Source organism: Xyrauchen texanus, chromosome 9 (genome assembly GCF_025860055.1).
Source record: "Xyrauchen texanus isolate HMW12.3.18 chromosome 9, RBS_HiC_50CHRs, whole genome shotgun sequence".
NCBI lineage: Eukaryota > Metazoa > Chordata > Actinopteri > Cypriniformes > Catostomidae > Xyrauchen > Xyrauchen texanus.
Genome location: NC_068284.1, coordinates 27,957,048 through 27,969,934, shown reverse-complemented (window position 1 = coordinate 27,969,934; position 12,887 = coordinate 27,957,048). Strand labels below are relative to the sequence as shown.

The window sequence follows — 12,887 nt, the reverse complement described above, 5'->3', positions numbered from 1 at the left end:
AGTTTGAGTTCTGCAAACACATTAATGCTAAATAATGTAAATGCTGTAGTATTTACAAGAAGCAGAATATTATTACTCAAATAGTCCTCTGATTTTATGAAGTATGTACTACAACTTAGCATATTCATGTATATCAAGTGCACAAACACTAAGACCAATTCGTCTTATGTAATTCTGACAATCTCTTCCTAAAGAAGTTCTTAGTGAAGCAAAATAATTTTCAATTGGCACAAATTTTAACTAAAGATTCCAGTAAAACCATGTCGCAAACACATTTAACAGAGCTGACACACACTGACCAAACATTCTTTTATGCTGTAGTCTCTAATGAGGGAAATGCTTGCATACTTTCTAAGTTTGTACAAGGGGTTCTTTATTGTTTTATGCTATTTAGGCTGAAAATTGAGTTATCTAATCCATGGACAGGCGTCTCTTGTTGGCCTTTATTTACTGCTCTGTCAGTGTTTGTTCCAGTGTTTTGTAAGGCATGCGCCTGAAGACAAAGTTTGGAAACACTGAACATTTTTAATATTGTAATGTGATTAAAGTGAGAAAAATACTTAAAAATATCTCATTTAATTTTAGATTTTTTTTATAGTCATTTGTATATAGTTAGTTTATATTCACATTACATATATTCTTATTATTATCAACCTCTTTATTTGCTACAGTATTGTAAATAGAAAGCCACTGTCAAAAAAAATAATAATAATGCTTTTTACAAACATTATTTTCCCATGCTGTAGTGCTCCAAAAGTGTTATCAAAAGGCAGAGCTCTACTGTGTGCTCATTCCTGATTTGACTATCATTGAGTATTGCTTGAGAGGAATACCATTTTCCCCTTGTGCCAGGAACAAGTATGTTTTGATTATGTGATTCCCTCCTTCTTTCATTCCATTGATAAGGATGTCTGATATTCTCTCCGATTATATTTCCATATGTAATCTCAAGTGAGTGGGCATGGAGAAGACTCTCCATTTAAATATGGGGCTTTCATAACGTTTTGACAACAACCTTTACTTGCACTGTACTATGTTGATGTGAGTTCATACAGAAGTTTGATTTTGAAGTTTGTTACTGTATATTTTATTTTTTAAAATATGTTTGTTAGGCTTTAAGTAATAAAACAATAGCTACAGAGTTTAAAATTAAAAGAAAGAAAGAAAGAACTTTACTATACCACCTGTTGGTAACCCTTATATTGTGTTCTGGTAAAAAAAAAAAAAAAATTCTTCTTCAGAGAACTGTGGTTTATTTCATCCATTTGGAAAAAAAAAATTATTTGTTCATACTGGGCATCTGAACACAATTTTTTTTTTTAGATAATTTTCATAAAATTAAATTGGTTTTATTTCACTTTGTTTCACCTGTGGTGTTCCCCGTCTAAAGAGATTGGCCATTGGATATGAATGGATTAGACTGAAAAATACAGAAATATGTGTTCAGGAGCATTCAACTCTTTAGATTAGCACACGGTATGTGTGTGTGTGTTTGCACAAACACACACACACACACACACACATACCGATCGTGTATTTAGCACCCTTTTGTGCATCGTCTGTCCATCTTTGAAGAATATTTCAAGATCTACTTTTCAAGATCAAATTATGTTAGTTTTGGGCTTGTTTGAATTGGGATATTCTGCAGTAAGTTTCAATATGTCATTGTCTATGTTATATATATGTTTCAGGAATAAGGAAAAACTTGACAAAAAGACACTCCTATTTATTATATCTATGTGTGTCAGTTGATTTTCATACACTAATGCTCACTGCTGTTTGACCTCTGAGTGAAACATATTTGCTCAATACATTTTACTAATTGAGACCTTTCCAATGATATAAAACACATGGCTATCTTTATATATATATATATATTCTTACCAACTCTGAATATAATTGTGATACATTTGCAAATAATGAGAACAAAACAGTTCCAATTTGTCAGCAAATTAAAAGGCATTAAGAATGGTTAGGACCAGCTATATGGTTATGTGCATTGTAAAGTCCAGATTCTAAAATGATATATTTTGTTTATATCAAGTGGTTAATTAATAACAGATTTTTAATTTGTACTAGCCCTGTAGAAACTCAAATTAAACCTATCAATAATATATATACACACATTCTTTTTTGATTTTCTCCCCAATTTGGAATACCCAATTTCCTTGTGGTGGTGGTTGTGGCATAGTCTCAATCCAGGTGGCAGAGGACGAATCTCAGTAGCCTCAGCGTCTGAGAACATCAATCAGCACATCTTATCTTGTGGCTTGAGTGGGTTACCGCGGAGACCTAGCATGTGTGGAGGCTTCACACTATTCTCCATGGCATCCATGCACAACTCACCACACGCCCCACAGAGAACCACATTAAAGCGACCACAAGGAGGTTACTCAATGTGACTCTACCCTCCCTAGCAACCAGGCCAATTTGGTTGTCATTTTCAAATTAAAATGTTTCCAGATATATGGTGTACATCATACATGGTGACTAAATGTGTATATTGAAAGTACAGATATAATGCTTATATTTGTAACAATCTGTAGAATTACCCTTGAACATAAATACATTTTTTTAAGACTAATACACTGATGTTTTAGCTGTGAAAATGCTTTGGATTGTATCCTATAAATTGAACGCAATACCAGGAAGTAGTTTTCAAAGCAAACATACAGCTGTAGGAAACCAGAACATCCCTCTTTATGAAAGGAGACCTTGTCTTCATAATTTACTGCCAATTATGTTAGCCTACTTGCATATCATTCAAATAAATGTTTGTGAATGGAACAGTATACGGTTGGATTATGCAATTGAAAGCATCCATCTTGTTTGGTCTGTTGATCTGTCACAAGAGGGACTAGCATAAACCATTAAAAGCTGCAATGACTCTTGAAACCATGTACACTTAACGAACCAATAACATTGACTATATTCAAGAGAACATCAGCACTTGCAAATCAGATTAAAGGACACTGTATTAATTTGAAGAGACTATTTATTTAACAAGCAGCATGTATGGTACTTTTCGAAGGGCAATCATTAGGTTTTGCCAAATCAAAAGCAGCAATAAAAATAAATCCTTCAATACATAGGGCATTTGTAATTTTATTAGGAGGATAAACCCTCTAAAACTACAAGGTCATGGAATGCTGAGAAGCAAGCAACAATACAAGACAAACAATAAATAAGTTACGATTGAATACATACAAAATGTTATAGTCCTTGAGCAATTGTATAGCAACAAACTACATTTCATAATTACAAAAATGAATCCCTTCATAAGGTTTTCTAAATGTGAGAAATTCTGAAGATGCAAAATTACAAAAATTTGACAGCTAGGTGTCAATAGGAATAGACTTGTAATGTACAGCATTTATTGTTCCAAAGGAACTACACAGAATTTAGCACCACTGCTCGAAGACAGTGCCAGTTACACCCCAGCCTTTGATTCATTGTTGTTTGTGGACTCCTTTCGATGAGCCAGGAAGGGGTACATGCATTTATCAGCACCGATAAATCTGTACATGCACACAATGGCATCAAAAGGCAAAACTCTGCAACATAAAATGGCAGATCATGGTAAACGGACAAGTAAAATAAGTTGAATAAATCAAAAAAGGCAGCGCACATGCATTTAGGTATAGTTTACATACGTTTTCATAAAGGTGACCATGTACATGACTCGTGGTGTGCAGATCATTGGCTGGTCTGTCAGTATGGCTCTCATGGCCTGTTTTACGCAGTACTCTGGCTTTAGCGGAGGAAAAAATGCTGCCATTTCCTTCCTGTTTAAATTAGAAAAGAACCACAAAACACAAATGCTTAAATGAATAATTTCAAATCACAAGTTAGTCATTTTTGATACAAACAATGAGAAAAGGGAGGTTACATAATAGCATGTCTTGCCCTCAGAAGTAAACTGGGGATATGCAGACCACAAACCTAATTTTGCAGCCTTTGAACATGCCAGTGTCAACCAAGAAAGGACATACAAGTGTCATCTTAATTCCATCCTTATCAGCAGCTTTCAGCTCATGGCTCAAAGACTCATGAAAGCCAATGGCACCAAACTTGCTTGCACAATAGTCCTAAAATAAAAGGAGAAAGTGCGATTTCATGAAATGCAAAAGGGTCTTCATACAAAGGAGAAATGGGAAGACCAGAAAAGGGGACATTTCTTTACCTCCACACCAGCTGTAGTGAACAAACCCAATGAGCTGGCTACTGTTACAATGTGACCGTGATTCCGCTCCAGCATATTGGGAAGGAAAGCCTTGGTAGTCTGTGAATTCAAAAAAAAAAATTATAAAGTAATATATATATAAAAAGCAGACTTAAGTCAAACTTGACACACATGGTTCTGATCAAAGCATGTTAATAAACTGACCCAGAAGTGAGCATGGCAGTTGACCATCATAGTTCTTTCAATGAGCTCATCTGGGCACTCGAGAAGATGATGTCCGGAGACAACTCCAGCATTATTGATCAAAAAGTCGATGTTGCCAACCTCTTTTCGCACCTTCTCTGCAGTAGCATATACACTTTCACGCTTACTAACGTCACAGACATACGTGTAAACTTTGGGCTGAAACAGGGGCAACTCTTGAATACCATCCGAGCATCCTGGACGGAGACAAAGTAACAAAACCACGAAAAAGTTAGTATGCATACAAGTAATATTCCAGGTTCATATACACACACATACATATATATATATATATATATATATATATAAATAAATAAAAAAAAAAAAAAACCTTCCAGCATGTGTGGCATAATGAAAAAACAACTTTGACTCTTCCCTCCTTTACACACATAGCTCCGGAAAAGAAAAAAAAATTGAGACCACTGCAAAATTATCAGTTTATCTGGATTTACACATGTTTGAGTAAAAATGAATATTTGTTTTATAACATTTCTCCCAAATAAAAATAGTCAGTTAGAGAATTTATTTACAGAAAATGACAACTGGTCGAAATAACAGATGGTGTTTTCAGACCTCGAATAATGCAAAGAAAACAAGTTTGCATTCATTTTTAAACAATGAATACAAACTTGGGAAGCATTCAGAAATCAATATTTGGTGGAATAACCAAATAAAGCTCACAGCTTTAATGAGTTTTAGCATGCTTTCTACCAGTCCTTCACATTAATGTTGGGTGACTTTATGCCACTCCTTCATGCAAGGAGAATTGTCCTGCTGGAAAAACTAATCCTCAGAGTTTTGGAACATTGTCGGAGCAAAAAGTAACAAGTTTTCTACCAGGATAACTTTGTATGTGGCTTGATTCATGCATCCTCTACAAAGACGAATCTGCCGATTCCAGCCTTGTTGAAGCACACCAATATCATCACCAAAGAGTGATAAAACCAGAGTGTCTCGCACCCACTGTGAAATTTGGTGGAGGATCGGTGCTGATCGGTTCACTTTGCTCAAACCATAACTAAATCCAGAGAAACTGATAATTTTGTAGTGGTCGTTTTTTTAACAGAACTGTATATAAAAATATAGGCAAGTCTTAAAATGGAAGTGAATGATGCCAATCTGTGAACTCTTAAATACTCACAATTTCAAAAGCATAGCCACAAGACTTAACGCGTGGTAACATGATTTTAGTGTGATAAAAAAAAAAAAAAAAAAAAACACCCCGCTTTAACATGTACTGTGCAAAGTTCTATCCAATTTTACAACTTCGTTGCCATGACGTAGCACCATAACCACTAAAACGACAATTAAAACAAATGTACAGATCAAATCCACAAGTTTTGTCAGTAGGCTACTTTTATAAAATTATTAGCTTCAAAATTCTTTTAAACCCTCAAAATTTGTCCCATTCACTTCCATTTAAGATCCTAAATTTAACCTCGATGTTTGCCCTTTTTTCCCCCCCTTAAGAAAACAAGGGACATATTGAAATAATTATTGGTGCTAAATCAACAATGATCCACAAATGCTGTTGATTGAGATTAACTTGTATTAAACCGGAAAATTCCTTTAAGGGGTAATGCTTATGTTATGTTACTCAAAGTATTAAACATGTAATTCAAGCTATTTCTAACCTTCGAATGGGCTCAACTCCCGGTAGATTTCTCGCACTATCTCTGCGGTCTCTTCATTGCCCAATCGGTTGATGTCCCAGAGCACAAGGGTCGCTCGTCTCCTAGCAAATTCCTCCGCAAAGAGCCGCCCGAGACCGCTTCCAGCACCGGTGATAACACACACCTGGCCCACCACACTCTTTTCCCGTGGACGAATAAGCCATTTAGCGCCAGCCAACACAAATGTCCAGATTATTTTGAAAGTGACCATAAAAAACTCAGCGAGGATATTCATTCTGTCTCCGTGCAGCTACGTACCAACTCGCTAAACTAAGCAACTTAAAGCGACTTTTCAGCACCAACACTAAAAGTAATAAATCAAACCGCAGACGGGCTCAAAGAAACAACTTATCGGACCTAAACCAGAAGTTGAACTCCCCACTCAGCTGCCAAAACAGAGTGAAGTCTGGCCATCACAGTATTTTGCTATAGATTTCCAACTCTTTAAATACTTTCAGACACAACTTTCCACGCATGCGTGTGTCCGCCAGCTATGCAAATTAACTCTAGATAAGCTATTTTCAGTCACTTTACTTCATATCATAATTATGTATAAAATATTACTTCATTAACTTTTATGAAAAGTTGCCTAAGACAATTCCAATGCTATCTAATACAATTAATTCGCTTTAAAATGTAGGCAACAGAACAAGGTACCTAATGGTAACGGAAGTGTGTAGGACCCGCATTATAAGACCGTACTGCGCATGCGTGTAAGCCTCTTTTACTATAGGGATAATGGCGGGTGAAACGTAAGTTGATCACCGTTCTATCTGAATCAGTTTCCATCTGCTTAAATGTGTCTCATGCAGTACTGCTCGCATTCTAAACGAGTAATTTACGTACCCTTAAATATTATGAGGATGAAATTGGGGGTGTTTGGTGAATGATGAATCAATAAAATTCATGTGAAAGTCGTGTGTTCCGTTTGAGAGTAATCTGTCTAGCAATGTGAGAATAGTTCGTGTAAAGCTATTCAGATGCGTTTAAAACCGTGCGAAATTTACACTTGTGTATTAGTCTTGTTCAGACCAAGCATTTTAATCTTCACTAGGTGATTGTTTCATAGGGCAAATGCACGATGCTCCTCGGCTAGTTTGTTGCTGGTCGACCATATTTTGTATTACTAATGTTATATGTAGTGTAAGATTATGCTGTCATATTGCAGTGTTATATATAATTATTATTATACATTAGGATTGTTTAATCTAGATCTATTCATATTGTACTTGTTTGATGTGACATGGTTGTCATCATAATTGCGTAGTCTGTAGGCCTCATGAGAATGACAGGAAAATATCTAATGTGCTTTCTTTTGATGTTCCATTAGAGAGAAGGTGGTCCCTTCAGTCCCTGAAAGCCTCTTGAAGAGGCGAAAACGGTTTGCTGTCATCAAAGCCGTTTGTCTGAAGAAGGCTAAGGCTGAGAAGAAGGTATGTGTAGTGTTCTTTCTAAACAGAAATTAAGTCATGCCTCTGACACTTAGTATTTATAATTGATGCTGAAAACATCAGCATAGAGGTAAAACTAACTGCATCTTTTCTCTTGCTCTTAGGCCCGCAAAGTCACCAGAAAGCTCATCTTTAAGAGAGCTGAATCTTACCATAAGGAATACAGGGAGATGTACAGGCGTGAGATCCGCATGAGCAGGATGGCTCGCAAGGCTGGCAACTACTACGTTCCAGCTGAGCCCAAACTGGCTTTTGTTATCAGGATCAGAGGGTAAATGTTCCACTATCAGATGCTGATTTTGCATAGCTCAAGTGATGCTGCTGCTTTACAATGGGCAGGAGATGTCACACAGACTTTGGTTAATGATGTTGCTCTTTTTTCCCCGTCATATCGACCATGGTGATTCCTCTTGAAAATAAGCCAAATCCTCTGAAACCAGAAATTAGCATTGATTTAATGATATAAAATGTGTCTTTAAAGTTGTTGATGGGATATCTTGTCTCTTCTCAGTATCAATGGTGTCAGCCCCAAAGTCCGCAAGGTGCTTCAGCTGCTTCGTCTCCGCCAGATCTTCAACGGTGTCTTTGTCAAACTGAACAAGGCCACCATCAACATGCTTCGAATTGCAGAGCCCTACATTGCCTGGGGGTGTGTAAAGCTGTCTTTTTTCTGGATTGATAAACTTGAAAAATGGTGTTCTTCGCAAAGGGGTATTTTACGGCCGAGCCAATAAGATCAAGTAGACATTGTAATGCTATTATTCAGGATATTGTATTGATATTTTTGATGTTTCTATTTCATGTGCATTAATAACATTATCTAGAGTTCAAGTAAGAAGCAGGGATGCAAACTAATCACCTTTCAGCTAAATTCTAACATTAAGGGTAACATTAAGCTTAATTAAAAAGCTTTAAATACAACTAGAATAACTACAAATAAACTGTAAATGTACATCTGGAACACATGTTATGATTTCCTTAACTTTTTCACCTCACATGAGTTTGCATTCCTTAAAGGTACAAGACATGTAAACCGATTCCACATACACCGATCAGCCACAACATTAAAACCGCCTGCCTAATATTGTGTAGGTCCCCTTCGTGCTGCCAAAACACCGCAAACCCGCATCTCAGAATTGCATTCTGGGATGCTATTCTTCTGATCACAACTGTACAGCGCAATTAAGAGTTACCGTAGACTTTATCAGTTCGAACCAGTCTGACCATTCTCTGTTGACCTCATCAACAAGACATTTCCATCCACAGAACTACTGCTCACTGGATATTTTTTGTTTCAGTTAAAGAAATACTCAAACCAGCCCATCTGGTACTAACAATTATCCATGCGATTATCTAATTAGCCATTTTGTAGCAGCAGTGCATAAAATAATGCAGATACGGGTCAGGAGCTTCAGTTAATTTTCACCTCAACCATCAGAATGGGGAAAAAATGTGATCTCAGTGATTTGGACAATGGCTTGATTGTTGGTGCCAGATGGGCTGGTTTGAGTATTTCTGTAACTGCTGATCTCTTGGGATTTTCACATGCAGCAGTCTCTAGAGTTTGCGCAAAAACATAAAACATCCAGTGAGCGCCAGTTCTGTGGTTGGAAACACCTTGTTGATGAGAGAGGTCAACAGAGAATGGTCAGACTGGTTTGAACTGACAAAAGTCTACGGTAACTCTGATAACTGCTCTGTACATTTGTGATGAGAAGAACATCATCTCAGAATGCGTGTTGGCGCGGTTTTGACGGCACGAGGGGTACCTACAAAATATTAGACAGGTGGTTTTAATGTTGTGGCTGATCTGTGTATTCACTGATTCTTTTGCCCATGTGTTTCACACACTCACAGACATGCAAGAATGATAATTCTCTCATTCAGTCTTATTGCTTCTATTAATTTTTTTCATACATGTGAAGTTTTTATATCCATACAAAAGTCCATGTGTTCCAAAATTTCCAAGTTCCAAAAAGGTAATCCATGCCATTTGAGTGGTTTAATCCATGTCTTCTGAAGTGATACAATCTATTTTGGGTGAGTTACGGACCAAAATGTAACAAGTTTTTCCACTGTTTTTTTAAGCAGTACCGACCTTCAGTGATGTGTGGTGATGTCTTAAAGAGGCTAGGCACTGAGTTATGAAAGCCAGATTACCTGATTTATTGTTTAAGCTAATAATACGTAATAACAGTGAACGTTACGCACAAGCGCGGCATATCAAGAAATGTACAAATCAGGATGTTTATCGTGTGTTCTCTCTCTCACACACACACACACACACGCGCGCGCGCGCGTAAACGGTGAACGTTACGCACAAGCGCGGCATATCATCGGCAATATCCCGCTGAAGTCCAAACAGTCTGACTGGTTGAAAAAAAGCAGGCAGGGATAGCAGTACAGCCGCTGATTGTTAGCACAGCCACATAGCCAATCTTTTCTTACATACCAATCAGTTTGAAATGATCGGATACTTTTTGGGCCCTTTTGCTTTATTAGTCCATCTAAGGCTGGCGTAGACCTCCCTCTTGCAATTAACTCCTATTTGGAATTAAAATCGAGCTTGGAAAAATTTCTTAATTCCATGATTACGGCCGGTGCTGTCATTTTGATTTTGAATTTGGCGGGGATTAGGCATGTACGCTAGCTGTGGTGTAATGACGTTAGCTACGCAAATGTCCAGGAATATCTCGATTTTAATTGGTCCATGCCTGATACGTAACGGAGATGATTACGGGCATAACATATTTACGTCAAAAGGCACAGCAGATTTGTGCTTTTTGCCGTACATGTTAAAGAATACAGGATCAAAGTGCGCATGCGCAACATGGGTTTTCCGCTTGTCGTCTGCAATGAATGGACCGTAAAAGCACTGCTTATTCTACCATTTGTTTTTAGTTGATTATGCGTAACTGCTACATTTGTCATCATAACGTCTAAACAACTGGAATAACACACATATTGCATATATAAATCACAAGAATATAAAGTAAAAATACAAATACATGTTTATTATATATTAAACATTTTATTTTTGAATTTTGGCAGGGTAGGCAGTGCCTAGTTTGCCTACCCAGACCGCACGTCAGTGCCGACCTTATTGTTGTGATGCATCGCAATATATTGAATTGTAATGCATGTATCATGATGTATATTGATTTAGTCCCCAATACTTGGCCATAGTGTATCTAATGGTTAATGTTGTAGCAATGCTGCATGTCTTATGTGGAATATGTTGTGATGTGTATTTCTTTAACACCTGTTAAATGAAACATTATTTGCTTGCTGAAGTCCAATTTTGTGTGTGTTTCAGCTACCCCAACCTTAAATCTGTGCGTGAGCTGATCTACAAGCGTGGATTTGGCAAGATCAACAAGCAGCGCATTGGTCTTACAGACAACTGTCTTATCGAGAAGTCCCTTGGTAGGCACTTAATTCACAATGCCAGTGTAAATTCTATTTTAACACTTGAAATTACCGAAGTGCTAGGCCTATCATGATTATTAAATAATCGTCTGATTGCGGTTCTCTCAATCGTCTCAAATAATCGTCTTAATCATGGATTGTTGTGCGCTTCAAATGCTCCGGCTTCAATTTAAACGATTATGTAATGGCAAGTATTCCTGGTCATAGTGGGTTCATACACGCAGTGTTAATGACATGCAGTGACCGAGCGGAAATGCTTAATCTATTTCTGTGGAGTGATAAAATAATGAAACAAAAATCTTAAAAGTTTTGATTCATGAGAAATAAGGGTTTATGGGTTAAATCAAAGAGCATGTGCAAGTGAAGATATTTGGGAAAATTCTTTACTGTTGCATTATATACTTTAACATAATATTATATCATATAACATAATATTATATCATATAAATATAATGTATATTGTAATTTTTATACAAAATATAATGGAGTTTCAAAAACAACTATCTAAATGTAATATTAACAAAATAATGCTGACCAATGAGACGTATTTTAATTATTTAGAAATGTTTATATTTAAAACATTATTTTTCATGTCAAGATTTGATCCAGTATCCATATTTTATTTGTTATATATGTTTGAGGTACAGTATGTTCAAATGACTTCTAAAGGTGTACGAAGGTGCATGTACCTTAAGAAATATGACCATTTTCATGACAATTAATAGTGAAAGCCCCAAAAGGACAATTAAACATCATAATAGTAATTTGTTTGACAGTTATTCGTCAGCCAACTTTCATTATCGTGAAAGCCCTACCCAGTAGTGTTTATAAAGATTCAAGCATGTTTTCATCTCTCCAGGTCAGTACGGAATCATCTGCATTGAGGATCTCATCCACGAGATATACACTGTTGGAAAGAACTTCAAGGCCGCAAACAACTTCCTCTGGCCATTCAAACTGTCTTCCCCTCGTGGAGGCATGAACAAGAAGACCACCCACTTTGTTGAGGGAGGTGATGCAGGAAACAGGGAGGACCAGATCAACAGACTGGTCAGGAGGATGAACTAAGAACACTTGGTGAGCACCTGATTGGGTTTCTGATTAGTTGTCTTAATGGATACCCAGCATTTCATAGGTCTCCTAATTATTTATCTTAATCACGTGCCTGCAGACTAAAGTGGGAATGTGTGTATTTGAGGGAAGTTGGATCAAATATGCTTAGAGAAAACATAATCTGAGTGATCTGAATGTTAGTATTGCAACAGTAGTTGCATTAGCTATCATACATCAAGCTTTGTTATAAATTTATAACCTTGGGTACTTGTGTGTAATTTCATGGTTTTGTTTAATTTGTGTAAACAATTTTTCACACTCCAATTTAAAAGCTCAAAAGCTGGACATTTAATAATACTGGTCTCATTTCTCAGAGGACCCACCCCCCAAATAAAAAGGCTAGTTATTCATAAATTATAATCTTATGGTAAACCAAGTTTAAAAACTTTTTTGTTGTCTTAATTGACATGTTAATGAATTTCATGCTTAAACATCATGGATTAGACTGAAAATTACTGAGGGTTTATTTTATCTTGTCAAAAGGCCTGTTTGATTCCTTTTTAGTGTTGAAAGGTTACTTACAACAGCATCAAGTATTCAGTTATGTGCCTTGCAGTCTGAATGTGAAATGGTTTAATAATTTTGTTTCTCTCTCTCCACAGGTTTTGGGACATTTCTGCTTTTTGTCTGTGAGAAAATAAAATAATTTACACAAACACAATTTTTGGGATGTATTTCTTTGACCATGGTTTCCCTTTATTGGTTTGGATTCTAGAATAGGCTTATCAACGTTTGTTTGGAGTGTGACAATGCAACTTAATATAACTTTTAAGCTCAGGTGTCAAACATACACAG

General features: G+C 36.6%; 2 protein-coding genes and 1 non-coding gene across 3 annotated transcripts; 2 read left to right on the top strand and 1 right to left on the bottom strand.

Annotated features, from left to right (window-relative positions):
• Positions 1–3,012: 3,012 nt before the first annotated feature.
• LOC127648875 (retinol dehydrogenase 10-B) lies at positions 3,013–6,576 on the bottom strand. The gene is made up of 6 exons (XM_052133686.1): positions 6,061–6,576; positions 4,388–4,623; positions 4,184–4,282; positions 3,943–4,088; positions 3,654–3,785; positions 3,013–3,554 (listed from the first exon to the last, which is right to left on the bottom strand). Exons 1-6 carry the CDS (start codon positions 6,332–6,334, stop codon positions 3,431–3,433), a joined length of 1,011 nt encoding a protein of 336 aa, XP_051989646.1. The 5' UTR covers positions 6,335–6,576; the 3' UTR covers positions 3,013–3,430.
• Positions 6,577–6,807: 231 nt separating this feature from the next.
• LOC127648879 (60S ribosomal protein L7-like) lies at positions 6,808–12,753 on the top strand. Its single transcript, XM_052133693.1, has 7 exons — positions 6,808–6,851; positions 7,430–7,532; positions 7,655–7,821; positions 8,062–8,199; positions 10,867–10,976; positions 11,839–12,056; positions 12,695–12,753. The coding sequence occupies exons 1-6, from the start codon at positions 6,838–6,840 to the stop codon at positions 12,045–12,047; spliced, it is 741 nt and encodes a 246-aa protein (XP_051989653.1). The 5' UTR covers positions 6,808–6,837; the 3' UTR covers positions 12,048–12,056; positions 12,695–12,753.
• Positions 7,904–7,993, top strand: LOC127649871 (small nucleolar SNORD12/SNORD106). Its single transcript, XR_007971358.1, has one exon. It is a non-coding gene; the product is annotated as a small nucleolar SNORD12/SNORD106 (small nucleolar RNA).
• Positions 12,754–12,887: the final 134 nt, after the last annotated feature.